The sequence below is a fragment of the Cavia porcellus genome, unplaced genomic scaffold (genome assembly GCF_034190915.1).
Source record: "Cavia porcellus strain 051 isolate PalLab524CR breed Dunkin Hartley unplaced genomic scaffold, mCavPor4.1 scaffold_26, whole genome shotgun sequence".
NCBI classification, from domain to species: Eukaryota; Metazoa; Chordata; class Mammalia; order Rodentia; family Caviidae; genus Cavia; species Cavia porcellus.
Window position 1 is genome coordinate 35,313,361 of NW_026947509.1, and position 19,945 is coordinate 35,333,305.

At 43.1% G+C, this 19,945-nt stretch overlaps 1 protein-coding gene across 6 annotated transcripts in view; it reads right to left on the minus strand.

The window, feature by feature from the left end:
* Fbxo36 (F-box protein 36) overlaps positions 1-19,945 on the minus strand; it is an 87,272-nt gene that overhangs the window by 22,926 nt on the left and 44,401 nt on the right. For 3 of the 6 annotated variants that reach the window (XM_063237178.1, XM_003474427.5, XM_063237179.1), the window contains exons 2-3: positions 17,903-18,011; positions 1,609-1,781 (exon numbers count right to left, since the gene is read on the minus strand). In XM_063237178.1, coding sequence (XP_063093248.1) covers positions 1,609-1,781; positions 17,903-18,011 — 282 coding nt within the window. Of the gene's footprint in view, positions 1-1,608; positions 1,782-5,712; positions 6,281-17,902; positions 18,012-19,945 lie in introns of all 6 variants that reach the window. The other 3 variants (XM_013157331.3, XM_063237176.1, XM_063237177.1) reach the window with 2 other exon arrangements.

The window sequence follows — 19,945 nt, forward strand, 5'->3', positions numbered from 1 at the left end:
TTGCTGTGGTAAGATGTTTTTCATTCACCTGGGAAAATACCCAGAAGGAGGATAGCTGGGTTGAATGGGACCTCCTATCCTACTTTTTAAAATCTCCACACTGATTTCTACAATATTAACCTAGATTTGATCTTGAAGCAGTAAATAAGAGCTACTGTAAAAAACCAATGACATTCTATACTTACATTTTAGTTGATAGTACTGTACTCATGTTAATTGTTTGGCTACAGTCAATGCTCCATGGTTATGTAAGACCTTAACTCCAGGGAGGTTGGCTGAAGGGAACAGCTAACTCTGTGTTACCCCTGCAACACTTTCCCAAGGCTCAAGCTATACATAGAAAGTTTAAAATAACCACAGTAACACAGCAGGGAAAGGAGGTGAAGCCCTGAAATATATGTAGGTAGCACTGACCCTGAAAGGGAGTCAAGCTCTTCCTCCTGAGATTAGAAAAAAACAGTTGTCTGTGGACACAATAATTGGATAGAAAGACAGGCAGGGTGAGTGGCAGGCAGTGCGGAGGCTGAGGCAGGACTGTGGAGAATTTGAGACCAGCCTGGCTTACACAGTGAGTTCAAGAGCAGTCTGAATTACAGAGCAATACCCAGTCCCAAAAAAATCAAAAGCACAACAAAGAAAATCCATAAAATCCACAATACAGTCCAAAAAATAGCATTTAAAAAATAATGAAAATAATTCATAAATGAAGGGACATAGCAGGTAAACGCAGCAGATAAAACTTTAGTTCAACCACAAAAATAAATGGTAAACATCCCGAGCCAGATCCCACCTTTGAGTAACTCTACTCTGCCAGCATGCTGAGGGCTGAAACCAGCAACCTAGAAAAGTTCGTAGCACTGGGAAAACCATGGAGCTCACTTTTCAAGACTGCACTGAAATGACGGCAGGGATCTCTCATCCTGCTGCTCCTGTGCCAATGGTGGTGTCTAGAGAAAGTGAGCACTCAATAAACGATCACTGAAACAAATGCAGAAAGTACGCTGGGCGTCTAGTTCAGTAGCAGAGCCCTTATTTAGCTTAGCACGTGCGAGGCCTTGGGTTTGACTCCTAGCTCTTCAAAAAAGGAAAAAAAAAATGTAAAGAACACATATTACAATAAATGCCACAGCTTACATCAAGTGCTATAGCAGACAGAGCTGCAAGGTTTGGAGGCAGGTGTACAGTTTCACTGAGGCCAGTGGCCCGACTGGGATCGCCCCCCAAGAGTCAGGCCCTGATTTCTCAGTGAGCAGGTTTTTATAGGGTTTGCAAGCAAACAGGAGTACCTCAGCAGAGTGCCCACTATCAACCCATGAGACAGACATGGAGTCTTACCTTCTTTACATAGGGTGGTAACAAGCTGGAGGGACGTGGTCAGGAGTTTACATTGCTGGAGGTATGTGATTGGTCAAGAGTTTATATTATGTTTTGCTTATTTTACATATGGCAGGAAAAAGGTTCTGGGGAAACAGAAACTTTTCAGAGAACAGACACGTATCAGAGAACAAAGGTTTATTGAAGTGCTGGAGCTCCCAACTGGGACCAAGGGTGTTTTCTGCTTTACATATGTGGAAAAATCTGTATCCACACACAATAATTGAGGGTTACCTTTGCAAATCTCCGTGAAGTTAGAGAAAGCCTGGCCACATCCTCAAGATCCAGGTAAGCAATGATGTGCAGGAGCAGACTGTCTGAGAGCCGTTCCAGGAAGTCGAATTTACCTTTGCACAGGTTGAAGACATAGTCTAATGTTCTTCTACCAAATACTAGGGCAATCTGAACTGTAAGTCAAAGAAACCAACACAGTTATCATATGCACGCATCTAAAAAAATGTAAAAGTAACAATAAAAAAAAAAATTGGGGCATCTTTCCCCCCTTGGTTGGTGGGGGGAGCATAATCACTAGATTATGCTTAGTGAGTCCTCCAGCCACCAAGCTGCCTTTGGGACTAATGTCATGAAAAAAAACTATTCTTTTTTGAGACAGGGTCTTGCTATGTAATTCAGGTTGGCCTCAAATTCATGAGATCTTCCTGCCTCTGTCTCCCAGAATGCTGGTACTGCAGGTGTGTATCACCACGCCCAGCAAATGGTGAATTTTGAAATGTGTGCCACTGGATTACCAATGATTTCCAAGAGAGGTGCTGGGACAAGGAGATGAGCTCTGTTAGAAAGCTGGCCAACCGGGGCTGGGGATTTAGCTCAGCGGCATAAGTGCCTGCCTTGCAAGCAGGCAGTCATGAGTCCGATCTGAGATAAAAACAAAAAAAAAAAAGAGAGCTGGCCAACCAAGTGACAAGGCCCGCATTGCAAAGCCTACTGCAGATGGAGACACCCTCTTCCAGGGTCAAGGCCATCCTCAAGGGTAGAAAATCTCTCCATACTATGTGTCCATGGCCACATTCAGAATAGCACCTCTGGATGGAGGGTTTGGCATTAAAAAGAGCCAAGGGTTAAAGAGAGGGCTGGATTCCTGAACTCCTACAACCTAGACAACAAACATCAGATTAAATCCCATCATTTCAGCAGGCACCTTATTTATGCACCCCAAGTGTAAAGGCAGGAGCTGACACTACAAGAGTAAGCTGAGCTATAACCTAGTGCTGACAGCAGAGGATCATCAAATCAAACTAAAAAGTGTAAAAAAAAAAAAAAAATCTCCCCTCCTGTTACACATCCTATTAATTGGCTTTATCATATATCCCTAAATAGGGACATCAAATCCATCTGGCTACTTCCACCTGGATGGGGGAGTGGAAAGGGTGTGAAAAAGGATGAACAAATTAACTTGAACAAAACATCCTTCTCTGGTCTCTGATTAGAAAGCACTTTTCCTTTCCTGCTTCCAGATTCCTGCTCATGCCACCTAGTATACCAGCTCTATGCTCGGAGCTTTTGCCACCCCACCAAGAGCTTTCCCCAAACCACTCAGCTGGGGTTGAGCCATGGATGATGCTTGAGAGTGGGGCTGGTTGAAAGAGAAAGTATTCCTATGTCCAAGTTGACCTAGAGCCCCATGTTTGGGGCACTGAGTAATCTCAGTGAGAGATGTTTTTCCGAAAGGCTTCTTTTTTTTGTTTTTACCAGTAACAGGGATTGAACTCACGACTACCTGCTTACGAAGCAGGTGCTTATGCCACTGAGCTAAATCCCCAGCCCAGAAAGGCTTCTCTTAATCAGGTATGGTGGCAGATGGCTGATGCAAGAGGATCTCAAATTTCAGCCTGGCCTGTGCAATTTAGTGACTGATCAAAACCATATCCCAAAAATACAAAATAAAAGGTATAATGGTTGATAAGAGTTTTTTTTTTCTTTTTCAAATCCATTTTATTCAAATATAAAACAAAGAAAAAACTACAATAAAATTTCAAAGCACATCAATCGGGGGCTAACATGGAACATATATTGTATATTGTCATTCCCAAGTCATTCAAATGGTTGATATACTGTGTGAATTTAAGAAAAGGCTTAACTAAGTGGCTCAGCAGTTCTACATCCTAAGGTGTAAAGGACCTGCTCTGGGGCAGGCAGCCTGCATACCGTGTAAGGGAGGAAAAGTGCTAGTTCTTCCTTTTTGCCCTTGTTGCTTTTCCTGTCTTCTGCTGCCTTGAACTACTGACCCCTCAGCCAGGCTACCCTACCTTGGAGCCAGCAGATTACGGATTGAAACCTCCATGAACTGTGAGCTAAATAAATCTCTCCTTCCTTCATTTTGGGCATTGGGTATTTTGTCTCAGCAATGAGAGAAAAGTAATTAACACAAAATGGCTGAGTAAGCAATCAATCACAAAGGCCCTATGTTCTATCCACAGTACTGGGAGTTGGGGGGAAAAAAGCTTACCATTTTGTATGTCTTGTACTAACAACTATACCTTCATCCAGTCGCCTCCCTGTAAGAGGACACCCAGTACTGCAGCCCTTAAAAGTTCTGGGACAATGACAGTAACACCCAACTAACACGCACCCTTTCTTGAACCACCAATGTACTGTTTAACCACAATCTAAAAATTGCTTTTCTTGGGATGATAAGCTGCTGCCTCCCATTCTAGCAGGCTGCATGTCCATTACAATGATTTATTTAAAATGGTAATGGAGATGACCAAGCCTAGAAGTGTCCCCACTGTTAGGCCTCAGTTAAGGTTGTCTCTAGGGGTAGCAATTTGGGTTCTGGGTTCTCTGCTCTATTCTTCTGGAGGAGGCAACTTGCTCTCTGGTGAACTTCTAGTATCACTAATATCCTTTCATCTGCAGTGAAGACATACTCCAGTAATCGCTGCTCCTCTGCCCAGACTGTGTTTTGTCCAACAAAAAATACCTCAGAAGTATTCCTCATTCTCTGTAGTTCATCCTTGTAGGAAGGCAATTCATTCCAAAACCTTGTAGATCTGAGAGGGAATATGAATGATGAGCCCCAAGAATCCGATTGGCTGTTCTTGCTGATTGACAGCTCCTGCTGGGTTCTGAAGCAGAGGAAACTCTGCTTCTGGACCTACAACCCTGGCCCAACTGGGTGCCCTGCTGGATCCTGGAAGGGGAGACTGGTCCTGCCTCTGGCTCAAGTTCACTAGAGGTGGGTCTGGATTATCTGCAGGGTGGGGTGAGAATTTCAATTTATTTTAGTGACTGGTGGTGCTATTGAGGCAAGATCATGTTCAGATCTTGAAATGGAGGCTCCCTCAGTAGTTGTGGCTAAGCCTTATTGTGTGGAAATTTCAATATGGGGGGAGGTCTGTTTCTCTTCCTTTCTGATGCCATGAGCATAAAATTCCCCCCCTTTTTTTCCTCATGAAGGTACATAAACGTTCTCATATAAGGACTCTCGTCTGCCTTGTCAGCCTTGAGACAAAAAAACTGCTCCAAACAGGAGATGGAATGGGGCCATCTCTCCTTGGTCCTCAACAAGCACAAAGCCCAAGCAGCACTGCAGTAATAAGTAATTTTCTTTTTTAGTTACGGAGGATGTACAATTAAGTAGACCATTTTCCTACCATTTAGGATTTCCCTAAATCCTTTTTAAAGGGCTACCAATACAACCTGTAATGGCGTTACCCATATTTTTTTCAAGAAACTGAGAAAGAAAAGATTCTACAAAGAAAAATAGAACTGACCCACACCACTGCTTAGTAACAAAGGGCGTCCCTTCCCACCACCCCTGGGTATACACGCAACCAAGGCAACCAGCTTCAAAGGGCAAAAAAGTCCACACAGTGTTGGCGGGTGGAGCACGCCTGTGGTCCCAGCTATTCAGGAGAATAGGGCAGGGGGACAGTATCATTTCAGGCGTTCAGTAACAGCCTCGGTGATGCACCGAGACATCCCTCACTCCCGTAAGGAGAAAAAAACAAAACCCACCCACATCTCAGGGACGCTGTAACAATGCCTATGCCCCATAATTATGAAGCTCGTTAAATCCGTACAAAACAATCCACAGCCTCCTGCATAGGAGCCTTGCGCAAACGCAAGACGGATTACTGAACGCGAACACGAACAGCCGATCCCGAGAGCAGCCGCCGCCTCATGTCCTCACTCCCTAGCCGCCTTCAAGGCTCTGCAAAGGGCCGCTCTGCAGCAGCGTGGCCCAGCGATCGGTCTTGTTCTCCCGCAGCCCGTCCTCGCCGCTGCGCACTCCCTCGGCCAGGCCTACTCCAGCAGATCTAGAGATCTGTCACCGAAGGCACGGAAACGGCTGTTTTCGGAAACTGGCCGACTCACCACACCAAGGGACCCACAGCCCGCGAGGACTTGGGAAACTCGCTCTTTTCCGGGTCCGTGCGTCACCCTGCGTAGGGGGCGGGTCGGCGCAGGCGCTGGCGCAGCCCACACTCGTGGGGGGGGGTCCACGCATGACGCATGCGCAGTGGACTGTAGCGGCTTTAGCATCCAAATAAGTGAAGGAAGGAACTGGCTGGTGGGCTGGCTCGGCGAGAGAATTCTTCCTAACTTTAAACCACAAGGGTCAGCTTCAATTTTAATCGCTTGCTTGATCGGTCGAGATAGGTATCAGATGCGCGAGCAAGTGCAAAGCCGGGGTGTAATTCCCGACAAAATCAAGCTTAGTTCCCATCGCTCGTCTGTCTGCACTACAAAGGCAGCCTCGAGTGCTAACCTGGTGCCAGTGTCGGTGGAAAGGAACATTAAAAGAGCAATTGGAAGCCGAGCATGGTAGCTCACGCCTGTAATCCCAGCACTGGGGAGGCTGAGGTGGGAGGATCGATGAGAGTTCCAGACCAGCCTGGGTTACAACGTGAGCTCAAGGCCAGCCTGAACTGCATAGTGAGACCTGTCTCAAAAAAGACCAAAAAAAGAGAAAGAATTTGAAAGTTTGTTATTCTTGTTACACAATTGCTGCCCCAGATTTGAGATGATTAGATCAAAGGACACATTGTTTAACCGTGATTTCTGCAGCCCCTTGATCCAACTCCAGTCTGACAGCCCACTGACTCGGCCCTTCCTTGCAGGCCCCGGGTGGCGCTTGGAGAAAAACTGCTGATCCGCGTGGTTTTTCTGCCACCTCCAGACAATTCCTGAATTGGTTCGAAACACATTAATGATTCCTAACTTTCATTGACTTTTGTTTTTATTTTTACACCTTTTCCCCATTACATCTCTACCTTATTTCATCTCTACAGTCAAGCCCGACCCAGGGGCAGCCTTCCAGAAAACATGATGTTTTCAGCAAACTGGGTTTCCCAGCAAACACGCCCACACTAAAGGCAGGAAACCACAACAAGGCGTGTTTTCCTCGGACAAACAACAGGATGTTACGAAGCGAAGCTCAGGACCTCCCCTCCCCTGCACCAGAGACTCTGATAACATCTACACATCTGTATTAACCCTCCTGGGAACTTTGACCACAGATGTTTGTCCTGACCCCTTAGCATGTAGACGCCACCTTCCTGACCCTGTAAAACTCCTTGCTTCGCTTTATTTAAGCACTGGCAGCTTTCTTGGCCTTCAAGTCTGCCTACACCTAGGCACAATAAACCCAGTGTCCAGCTCCTTTCACACTCCTAATTGGTGGTCTCATTTTTACCGCATTAGCTTTATACAGTTGGGTCAATTGAAAGAGGCAAAAAGAAAAACAGATTAGTATTTCAAAAAAATGATCATAATTTTTCCCTAATATGTTCAGGCATTTCTTGGCAATGAGGGTTCAGTCAAATAATACAACCCTGTACTCTGTACCTTAAGCAGATGTGAAGTAGAAAACAAAACTGGGTGTGGTAGCCCACACCTGTAACTACAGCACTCAGAAAGATCATTGCCAGTTTGAGACCAGCCTGGGTTACAAAGTGAGCTCAATGCCAACCCGAACACATGGTGCCCTGAGAAATAGAGAGACAGAGACAGAAAGAGAGAGAGAGGTTTGGAATACAGATGTTCACACTGAAATAGTAATTACATCTGAGGGGTCGCCTGTAATCTCTGCACTTGGGAGGCTGAGGAAGAGGATAGCTGCAAGTTTGAGGCCAGCCTGGGATTCATAGTGAGTTCAAGGCCACCGTGACTACATAGGGAGACCTTGTCTCAAAAAATACAAATCGGTCAATCTCAGTGGTGACTGCCATTCTAGGCTGACCAGAGACTACTTTTAAGTCTCTTCCATCTCCTTAGGCCTTCACATCTGATTTTGAATAACCATGGGTTAATCAGGCTCAGTAACCAGGGCTTCACCTCATAACTTCCTTCACGTTCTTCAACCCTGCTCCTGGCAGACAACCACCCGCCCTACAATTCTCAAGGCTCATCTCTAGCAGATAGCCACGGTGCCTTTTCATTACTCCTCACCTCACAGCCTCCCCTATGCTCAGAACCCTGAAAAGGATCTCACAGCCTGTAACAGTCCTTCTGACCAGGAGGCTCCATTGGCTTTGTTCCAAACAAACCTGTCCTGAGTGTTGGGTTTGTACCTTTATTCTTCCTTTCTTCCTAACAGTGACTTTTGTTTCTTTCTTTTGCTATCTATTCTTTAAAATCTTTTTTCAGTAAACCAGGATGACAGTGTACTTTTTAAAAACCTTGGGAGACAGGCTGCCTTGATGGGAACCAGGGTGCAGGGAAGGTATGCTTGTGGATGCTAGGAGCCCCTGAGCTGGGGGCTCTCTAGGGACAGGTCAGGCAAGTGCTCTGCCACTGACCCACACTCCCTCTCCCTGATGGAGCAGCAGGTCCCTGCAGAGGGGATGGAACTGCAATCCTAGGCTGAGCACTCTGATTTCATAATGGAGGACAGGACTGTGTGATGTAAAAGTCCCAATGGTGTTAGCCTTTGGATTTCTCTCTCTCTAAACTGGGTAAGCCAGCTTCTTCCAGGCACTGAGAGTTTGCTTCTCAATTCCAAGTGCTTCCAATTTGTTTGACTGGCAGTTAACATTAGCAAGCTTGAGAGACAAAGGGGAAGTCCAAAATAGCATACCTCCCTGGTTACAGCTAAGGAGCAAAGACTTCCAAAGTATAACACATTCACAATCATTTGTTAGGTGTCAGACCCAAAGAGATCTCACAGAACACTTTAAGGTTAAGCAATTCATGCATCCTTTTGGATATCTGATCCTCTGACTATCTGTTTCCAAACAAGGCATACAGCAGTCCTAGGTACTATGGCCCATGCCCACTGATATCAGAAAAACAGCTAAGTTAGGTAGAAATATGATAGGCAGACGAGGCTCAGCCTTCAAGGGAATCAGTGCAAAGGATGAGAATACAGCACACTTCTCTTAGGCTGGAGGAGGCCAAGCATCAAGAAAAAAGATAGAATCTCCAGGCTATATGCTTCCCCAGGGCATAACATAAATGGTATCACCTGATCCAATAAAGTCTAGATAGACATCAGCCACCAGGTTAGCCAACGATAGACCAGAACCTCCTAACCATCTCTTTCTAAAATAGTTCTTTTTTTCCATATACACTTGGTACATGACCTGCTTTCCCATTAGATCAATATCACCTAAGTGGCTATACTTACAATCTTACTGGTTGATCATAGTTTTGACCCATATTGTTCCCACCTTGTGGCTTTGCTCTATAACACTTCCTTTGAGATGTGACCTCATTGACAGTCCACTTTCAGGTTCCCTCCTGTCTCTCTCCATAAAATTTTCCTACTTTTAGGGCCGGGGATAAAGCTCAGTAGCACATGCCTGGCAAGTGTGAGGTCGTGAGTTCAATTCCCAATACCAAAAAAAAAAAAAAAATTTTTTTTTTTGGCCCACTCTTAAGCTCCATTATTCCTCAGCATTCGTTCTTTGGATCTGACATCTAGCAGGATGGGAGTTATGTCTATTTTTCCTATGTCAAAGGGACCATGCTTTACAGACCCTCTGAGACAGGGGATTAGAGCATGGCATAGCTGGCCAGGGAAGTAGGCAAAACCTGTTAATTACACGGTCTGGGAGCAGTTCCCAAACCCCTGCAGATGGACTTCTCTTAAAACTGGACTGGGTTTTCAATAGGATGGCCTCAACCTACATGGGTCTGAGACAGCCGGACAGCCTGAGACACGAGAGCCTAGCACAGCCTCTCAGGACCTGTATGTAGAAGTTTTTGCGGATTTCCATGAGACTTGGACAACATATAAGGCCACAGATGCCAGGCAGTCTAGTGATACAGACCACTGAATTAGGTGGAAGTATTATGGGCAGTTAGACAGGGCTCGGCCCTCAAAGAAGCCAGTGCAGGAGACAGGATCCATTGCAGCTGTGGGGGAGACACAGCTGCATCAATTAAGAGCTGGATCTCAACAAACACACCCACATACTTCCCCTTTGGATGAACAGCAGTGACTGATATTCTAAACAGGTACTAACAACCACCTAGGGAAAGCCAGGAAGAGCCACTGATCCAGCCCCTCCAGGAAAAACCCCTGTTCTGTTTCTTGCCCCTTTGCTCCGTGACTTTTTTCCCCTCCTAATCCCCACTGACTCACTACTACCTGAGCCATGATACTGTGATCTTACTCATTGACCTAGTTTTGTCCCACCTCATGCCCACCTTGTGATTTTCCATTTTTCCTCACCTTGAACCTGTCTCACTACATGGTTTTGCTCTATAAAATCCCTAGAAAGGGTCAAGAATTTAGCTCAGTGGCTTAAGTGCTTGGCTGGCAAGCATGAGGTGGTGAGTCTGATCCCCTGGTACCAACATAAAATAAAATAAAATCCTTAGGAAAGGTGAGGTTCTGCAGCTTGAGACCATACTCATAAGTGAAACAAATCAAACTTACATGTATAAATACCAAATAGTTTCCCTAGTGTAAGAAATGGCAAGAATACATAAACGTATGCGGTAAACATGATTCCCCATTATATTGCTTTGAAGCCTTATAATGTTTTCATTAATTGTAATGGTTCTATTCTGGGTTGTTTGATTTTATTGTCTGTGATGGTATGAACAGTTATTCTGAAGAAAACAAGACAATATAATAGCTAGTGCTGATATAACATCATCTTATTTTGAAGGCCCATGAAGCTTGCGTTGTTCTGTCTCCATCGATTTATCATGTTGTATCTTATTGGATTTTATTATATGTGATATTATAAACAAAAATTTTTATAGACAAGGAGATAATATAGAAACTATTGTTCGTTTTCTGTTAGTTGATTCTAAATACCCTGTAATACTTTCATTCTCTTGAATCGTTTTACACTGTCATGTTGTATTTGATGCTATAATATATGAAGTTATACTCAAATATTTCAAGGAAAGAGACACTATGGTAGCTACTATTATGTCGGGTTATCTTGTGGTGAAACACTATGTTGCTTAAATTGTTCTGTTCTGATCTGTTATTATGTTGTTATGCAAATCTCCTTTAATTTTTTAATAAAAAAAAAAAGGTGGGGTTCTCAGCAACCCAGTCAGAAACTCTTTTGTCTCTCTCTCAGACAGAGCTTTCTTTCCCCAATAAATATATTCTGCTTTTAACCTCTGCTGTTCCTACAATTCATTCCTTGATGTTAGACACAGGAACCTGTATTGGACATCTAGCAGAGACACAGAACCTTCCACCTTGCTGAGCTGCTTTCTGCTGATACCATGATGCTGCCCCCGAGGGAGGAATCAAGCTTCTTTGGAACCAACGCTTTCCAACTGCAATGTGCCAGGTAGGGTGGGTGCACCCCTAGCCAGAGTCCTTCACCTTCCAGCTCTTCGGGCGGAAGGGAGCAGTGAGGGCAGCTGGATTTGAGATTCATCCCTTCTTACCTTACTGCCTATTCTTCCCGTATAGTGGTCATCCTGAAACTCACACGGTTATAGGCAGCTGAGTTAGAGAGAAATATTCTAGGCAGTCAGACAGGCTGAGCTCTCAAAGGAGCCAGTGCAGAAGGCCATATATCTTGCACTGTGGAGGAGACAGACACCTCCATTGTGGGCCAGGTCTCAAGATAAAAGATAAATCAAATGCACCCACATACTTCCTAAGGATGCACAGCAGGAATTGATACTCTAAACAAGTCACTATCACCCTGAGGAAGCCAGGAGTCACCATCCCAACCCCCTACAGGAAGAGTCACTGCTCTGTATGCATGTCCCCTGGCTATCCGACTTGTTTCCCTACTTGTCCCCAATTTAATCAGTTTTACCTGTGTAATTAATCTTATTGGTTAGCCATAGTTCTGTCCGATCATGCCCGTCTTGCAAGTTCCCATTTTTTCCCATCTTGGATCTGCTTCACCTTGTAGATTTGCTCCATAAAATTCCTAGAAAAAGTGGGATCCTTGGAAACTCACTTCAGACTTTTGTCTCTCTCTCTCAGACAGAAGCTTTCTGAATCTCATTTGTGAAATGTCCATAAGAGTATCTATTTTAGGGGCCAGGGATTTAGCTCAGTGGCATAAGTGCCTGTCTGACAAGTGTGAGGTTACCAAAAAACAGTATTTTACAAGGATATGCTAACAATAAAATGAGAACATTTGTATTCAAGTATTTTATATTACTGGATTATGTGTCATTGTACTATACAGACAGTTAACTAGTTCTTAGTTAATAAGAATCTCAGCTGGGTATCATGGTACATACCTATAATCCCAACACCTGGGAGGTTTCAGACAGTGGGATTGCTGCAAATTCAAGTTAAGGCCAGCCTTAACTGAACTTCAAAGTGAAATCCTGTTTAAAAAAAAAAAAGAATCTCTAAGGTGACCTCTGGTTTTCAAGTTTTATTAGTGGCCAGTGTGGTTAGGAACAGCTACCATCCCAGCACTTGGGAGGCTGAGGCAGGAGGATTGCGATGAATTCAAAGCCAGCCAGGCATACTTAGTGAGTTCAAGGGCAGCCTGATTTACATATTTAGAACCTGTCTGAAGAAAACAACAAAAAAAAATTTTTTTAAAGAAAAGTTCAACTTCTGGGAGAACATGGCAGATAGATAGCAGCAGCTTCGGAAGCTCTCTGAGAAACCGCACTTAAAATCCAGGAAGGGTGCTGGGTGAGAAATCCTAAGCAAGGGGAGACATACTTTGCCAAACCAGGAACGAACTAAACTAAGAGAAACCAAGTGGAAACGCAATCCTGGTGATATAACAGGAACAGATAAGGTCTCAGCACGGGAGTCGGACCCCATGCCACTGGAAGCTGCGATTTGAATTTCCTGCAGCCGCTGCTGTGTCCCAATCGGCAAGGCAAGGAGAGAGGTGAGAAAGCTTTGAGAGTGGGAAGCGGTGAATGGAGTTGAGAGCGGGATTGGCTGGGAGCCCTGCATCGACCTGCGGTGAGTAGTGGATGGGGGAGCCTTCCATAGAGTAGAAGGCTTCAGCAAAGGACGTACTGGGACCAGGCAGACTACCTGGAACAGGATGCTGCAGTGACTTCAGTCACATATTCCCCTCTCAAGCGGGATTGGTGGGGAGTGACTGGCCTGCGTGATACCACTGACGAAGACCCAATAGGCTAGCCCAAACCAGGTCCCAGTGCCTTGAGGTGCACCCTAGCAGTGAAGCCTTTGGTAGGTTGACCTGGAGGGGCGGGCCCAGCATAGGCTGCCCAGGTCTGTGTCTCCCTGGTACACTACAGTGGGCAGGAACACCTAGCCAGTGCAATTCAAACAAACTGTAACTGACAAAGAAACTGGGCCTCCTATATATGGTTGTATAAAAGCAACAAAAAATATGGGAAGAGGGAACAACAAGAAAGGGTCCTCGGCCCCCAAACCTGAGAAACATGCAATATCAGACACGGCACCAATAGACATAAAGCGATATCTCCACAGCCTCATAGACGAGTTCAGGAATGAAGTTATTAACGACCTGAAGCAAGATATAAGTAGAATAGTTAGAGAAATGCTAAGCACCGCCCAAGAAAAAACAGATGGTGGAATGGAAGAACAGAAAAAAAGGGGAGAATTGTTGGATGGAGAAAATAGACAAAAAATAGAATATGTGAAGCAAGTTCAAAGAGATTACCAGGAAACTAAAACTCTATCTAACAGCTTGAAAGAAACTAAGGATAGATTATCTGAACTGGAGGGCAGATTTGTAATATGGGAGCATGAAATGAAAAACTTCTTAAAAAATAACAAAAAAACAAACAGCAACAATACAAAGGCTACAAGATGATAAGAGGATCGATCCATAACTTAAGAATTAAGAACATAAAAGAAGAAGTAGGGACACAAACAAATGGACTACAAAAGCTATTCACAGAAATAATCCAAGAGAATTTCCCTAATTTAGCAAAAGGTAAAGATACTCAGATGTATGAGGCATATAGGACCCCAGCCATCTACAACCCAGACAGAGCTACACCCAGGCATATAATAATCAAAATTCCAGAAATCCAATATAAGAACAGAATATTAAAAGCTGTCAGAGACAAGAAACAGATCACTTACAAGGGAACACCCATCAGAATTACCGCAGACTTCTCGGCACAAACCATCAAATCACAAAGAGCGTGGGGGGAAATAATTCAAGCTTTGAAAGATAATAACCTCCAGCCAAGATTGATATATCCTGCACAACTGTCCCTAGAAATTGATGGAAAAACAAGGTGCTTTCAGGATAAAGAGGAACTAGGGGAATTTGCAACCACCAATTCAACTCTACAGAGAATACTGCAGGATATTCTAAAAAAGGAAAATACCAAGATTCCAGAAACAGTGGCAGAGAGGCCACAATGAATGGAGCAGAAAGCGAAATGAAGAAGACAAACTGACAACAAATGACAGAAAAAGAGCTCAACAGAAATGAGGCAGAGAAGATCAGATGGTAGGAACAGCTATTTTGGAGAAAACAAGGCATCATAATAGCTAGTGCTGATTTAGTATCATCTTGTTTTGAAGTCCCATCAAACCTGTATGCTTCTGTCTCCATCGGTCTTAAAAGGTTGTATTTTATTGGATTTTATTATATATGATAATATAAGTAAAAACTTTTATAGACAAGGAGATTATACAGAAACCATTGTTCATTTTCTGTTAATTGGCTCTAAATACCCTGTAATAATATCATTCTCTTGAATGGTTTTATAGTGACTTGATATGTTTGGTGCTACAGTATACGAAGTTATACTCAAAGATTTCAAGGAAAGAGACACTATGGTAACTATTTTTATGTCAGGCTATCTTGTGGTGAAACACTATTTTGCTTAAATGGTTATGTTTTGACCTGCGCTGTTGTGTTGTTATGCCCTCTTTTATCTCAACCCCCCCCTTTTTTTAAATTATTTACTTTTTTCTTTTTATCTTTTTAATTTTTTTTTTTTTGTCTTTTTCATTTTTATTGGTACTGGGGATTGAACTCATGACCGCCTGCTTGCAAGGCAGGTACTTATGCCATTGAGCTAAATCCCCAGCCCCTTATCTTTTTAATTAAGAGAAAAATAAATAAAAAATAGCAGGATACATTATAGTAACCTACTTTGATTTCCTATTAACTTGATTTGAAATCCTGTATTGCCCTCACCATCTTGTTTTGACTGATTTCCCCCTATTCTGCTTTGCTTGATAGTACCAAGTTCAAAAGTATAGGCAAAACTGTGAAGACAATAAAAATCATTATAACGCCCATTCCGGTTGACTATTATCTTCTTTTAAAGTCCTGTAATGTCTCCAATGCTTTGGTTTTATTCTTTACTGTTTTGTTCAATTTTATTATAACTGGCAATTCTTCTTAAAATAGCAAGAGGCAGTATGGTAACCATTGTTGATCACCTTGTATTTTGTTTTTACATTATCTATTATGTCCATCCTTTTTATTTGACTGACTCTGTTCTGATATGTCACATTTTTTTTTTACTCTCTTCAAAAAAAGTAATAAGAACTGTGGGAGTAATGAAACCCAAAATATGTAATTGTCATTGTACAAAAGAAAAGAAAGTGCTCTAAAGGTTATAACTGCATATATGTTTAAGTGTATAAGAGAGATAACCATATTACTGAGTTTTTATGGATCATTGAACAAAACTGCACTCTCACTGTTTGAAAGTCCACTTTTTTTTTTTTTTGTCTTTTTCCTTTTTATTGGTACCAGGGATCAAACTCATGACTGCCTGCTTGCAAGGCAGGCACTTATGCCGCTGAGCTAAACCTCCAGCTCCCTGAAAGTCCACTTTATATGGTTCAATTTTGTAACTTGAACAACTATTTTTTTTTGTCTTTTTCATTTTTATTGATACCAGCGATCGAACTCACGACTGCCTGCTTGCAAGGCAGGCACTTATGCCGCTGAGCTAAACCCCCAGCCCCTTGAACAACTATTTCTAAGATGAGAATATGTAATCTATTAACTAGTGATTTCTTACTGTTTATTTTTTAAATTGTTTTATTTGTACCCTTTTTCTGTTTTTTTCTTTTTCTCCTTAAATAAAAAAAAGAAGAAAAAAGAAAAGTTCTATTAGTAATAATAATTATTAAAGGGTTTAGTTGACCCAGGTGAAACCAACCACGTGGAAGAGTCTGCAGCAACAGTGAGGGGGTAGCAGCTGGGAAGTTAGGTGAATCAGCCTGAGGCCTTGGCATACAGAACAGCGGAAGCAGGTAGGGCCACTGCTGTGTACCACAGGGCTCCACAGGGCTCCAGCGACAGCCCTGGCATCTGGAGACTGAGATCAGCTCCACGCCCAGCACAAACCCCATAGCAAACCCAGGTGGAGTATACAGCACGCTTCTGGGAACCGACTTGGACACTACTGTGGCCCTGTGAACCCCAGAGGAACCTTACTACTTTACTTCCATTCGTCTGTTACTTTGTCTAGCTGCTTACCCTTTTTCTGTGTGATTGGGGTGTTTTGTTTAGTTTTGTTTCTTTTTTTACATGAAAAAAGAATAAAAATGATGATATAGAATTTCAAAACAAAAACCAGCCAACCAACCAACCAAAGGTTTAGTTGAGAAGAATCTCTTTAGAGAGACATAGCAGAGAGCTGCAAATGAACTGATATAACAACCAGGATCCACATCAAGGGGATCAGTGGGAACAGATGGTTTGGCCACAGTCTGAGTTCAATCCCCAGTAATGAAAAGAAAAAAAAAAGATGGTCACATCCAGGAAAGCAAGACGTGGTCAGAAACTGTCGGCTAACCTCTACCTGGGACTTGACCTGCCTGAAACTGTTAGCTAGCTTGTGACTAGCCACTATCCACTTAAACCAATCAGTATTTTCCTTGGCCTAGTTTTCCAAACTCTGCAGAAGTCTCATCTGTGTCCAAGAAGGAGGCCAAACAGTAGTTTTGTACCACCCAACCCATGGATTGCTGTCTACACAAATAAACTCTTTAAAATTTTAGGGTATACACGTTTATCCATATATGTGTGTGTGTATGCTTGCAGAGGTGGAGATTGAGCCTGGGACTTATGCATGCTAGGTAAGTTTGTTTTTCAATAAAAGGAAATAAGCAGAGGGAAAACTGGAGAGGAATTTATATTAAATCTAAAGTTTTCTACTTGTTTAAGATTATTTCTCAAGCAAACTGGTGCTAAATGGAAGTAAGAGGCTGGAGATACAGCTCAGTGGTGAAGAACATGCTTAACATATATTTGGCCCTCGGTCTGATCCCCAGTGTAAGAAAAAAAAAAAAACAGAGATTTTATTGGGGGGTGGGGATCCAAGGGTGGAACCCAGAATGTTACATGCACTAGGCAAACGCTTTCCCACTCTATACCCATACCCTTTTCCATACCCCCATCCCCATTTATGCTTAGAAAATAATTACATATTTTCAATGAATAGCTAGATGCACAAGAGTTCAAGGATTTGCTCATTTGATAATGCTTTCAAATAGCCTTTTTTTAAGGGGGGAAGTTACCAGGAATCTAACTCAGGACCTCACGCTTGACAAGCTGCAAATTCCCAACTCTCAGCCTTTTAATTTATTTTTACTTAGGAAACCCATCTTAATCAAACATTACAGCAAAAATTATATTTATCTAATTTAACTTTTCTGATGGAATCTATGTTAACCTAGAAACTTTAACATTTTAAGTTAGGATCCATTAACAGTTTTCTGTATTTTAAGAATCCAACATTCTGGCCAAGCATGGGGCACGTGCCTGTAATCAATTTGGGAGGTTGAGGCAGGAAGATCACCTGTGGATCAAGGCCAGCCTGGGCCTCATAGTGAATTCAAGGCCAGCCTGAACTATATAGTGAGACCTGGTCTCAAGAAACAAAATAAATTAACTAAGAAAAGAAAAATAAAGCAAATTCAACAATTTATTATCTCTAAAAACATAGTTACACATCAATGTTTTAAATGACAATTAACTTAATATATCCCTGACCAAAAAAAAAAAAAAATCTATGACTGGGTCAATCTATGACTGGGTCTCAGATGTAACTCAGAGGAAAAGCCTGTGTCTAGCATGCAGAAGGCCTAGGATTCAGTCCCCAGCTCTGGGGGAAAAAGCCTTTCACTTATTATACAGAACCTAACAGCAAAACGTACATGATGTTTTCCTCTCCTTACCCTGAAGGTGTGAGTCATCCAGGAAGTCTTCATGAGTGTCTTTTGATTCTCCAGGTCTTGCTGATCTATACTCACTTCTCAGAGAGATCTTCCACCATCTAAAGATTATCTGTAATTGAGCAGAAGGTATTAGAGTTTAAAACTAATTCCAATCCTGGCAGTCATGAGTTTTGAAAGATAACTGTGCTATGATCTTGCTGACATCACTGGTAACTTAGCAAGTAGAAGTAACATCCATCAACATTTTACTTAGAAATGAGGGTCACAGAATCACGGCACTGGGAGGAATTTTAAAATGTTATTGGGGCATGCCAGATGCAATGGTACATGCTTATAATCCCATCCCTCAGGAGGCTGAGGCAGAAGGAGCACTACCATGAGCTGGGGTACACAGTGAGTTCAAGGCCAGCCTGAACTGTATCTCAAAAAAAAAAAAAAAAAAAAAAAAGCAAAAGCCAACCTAAAACTATCAAGTCATACAAAGCACAGTGGTACATGCTGATAGTCCCTACTACTCCAGGGGTGGAGGCAGAATTGCTCTGAAGCAGTTGTGCCACTCTCCTTCTTTCTTCCCAAGACAATATGGGCAGGGAAGAGGGTGAATAACTTTCTCACAGAGAGTGACAACTCCAGGGCCAGGGAAAATACCATTATGCTTTGTTCTGTCACCTGTCGGGGACCGGGCTGTGCAGCGGTCAGGTCACTGACCACAGGGCCCTCTGGTTATGTTGGGAAAGCTCATATTCACGGCCTCTGAAAGCCAGGTCAGACCACAGCTGAGGACATTGGGCTTTCACTTCTATTCCAGAGCAGTAAACTGCTGACCTTAGAGATAAGACTGTTCTCTTCATTAGCAAGATTTACTGCATAGAGTATCTTTGTTCTAACTTCTCAAGGCCTGCTCATTTTCAAGAGCTCTTGCCTCACATCTGCCCTCCACTTCCTGCACCCTCCTGAATTGTCAAGGGCCCCATACCTACAGCCAAGTCTTTGTCATAGCTCCAACAGAGTTCTGACCTCTCTGAACCCCCACAAACAGTATTTGCATTGTCTTTAACTAACCCTTCTCCATGTGCCCCTAAGATCTGGGTCCTGACTGGCTCCCAACAGTCACTGGCTAGTGTGGGTTCTTGCTTCAGGGATAACGGCGATGAATGTTATAGGCAAAAGCTTTAACAGTAAAGGAAGGAGATGAGAAAGAACTTGAGTCGGAGTAGGAGAAAAGTTCAAGGAGGCACAGCTCTGATGAAGATGAGATTGGACTATGGCAAAGGCAAGGCTCAAGCTTTCAACAGGCTGTCGAAGTGGACTGGAGTGCAGTTAGCTGGCAGCAAATCTTCTAGAGCTTTTTATGATAGCAAAGAGACTGCAGTGGCTCAGGTGCTGATCACCACCACTGGTTGAGTGATCGTTATCTCAGTTCTGGCAGTTTCAGCACTGGAAAAATCTTGATTCTCATAAAGTGAGTGCTCCTGTTGGGGAAGGGGTGTTCTCAGCTTTGTAGTTAAGACAGTGGCTGGAGATGGCCTCACACCCACTCCAGGTGAGAAGAGCTGGTGATGGGTTTCCCTGCAAATCCCTTGTTTTAGTGTCCTCAGTCTCCCCTTTGGTGCTGGGGATTGAACTCACGACCTTGCGATTGCCAAGCAGTCACTTACGCTGCTGTGCTAAACCCCTGGCCTTGTGTCCTCGGTTTTGAAGGATAAGATTAATTAGATAAACTTAAGGTTAACAAGCCATATGTGACCAGTTTTTGGCTTATCCTCACTAAGTGATTACCCCTCTTACATGCAGGAATCTGACTTAAGGTGATAGAGGAGACGCGTGCAAAATGAAGGCAGTGATATCAAGCTTTATCCTTTGTTAGTTACCATCGGGGCACCTGCAGGCCCAAGTGGAGATATTGGGTTTCTTTATTTTCTGTTGATTTCTTTTGTTTTGTTTTAACAAAAGCATTGTTTAGTCCTGATTGCCTCTGAGGGGAATACAAATCATACTAGTAACAACGAGTAACAGGTTAAATACCTGGGACCTTGTTTGTCT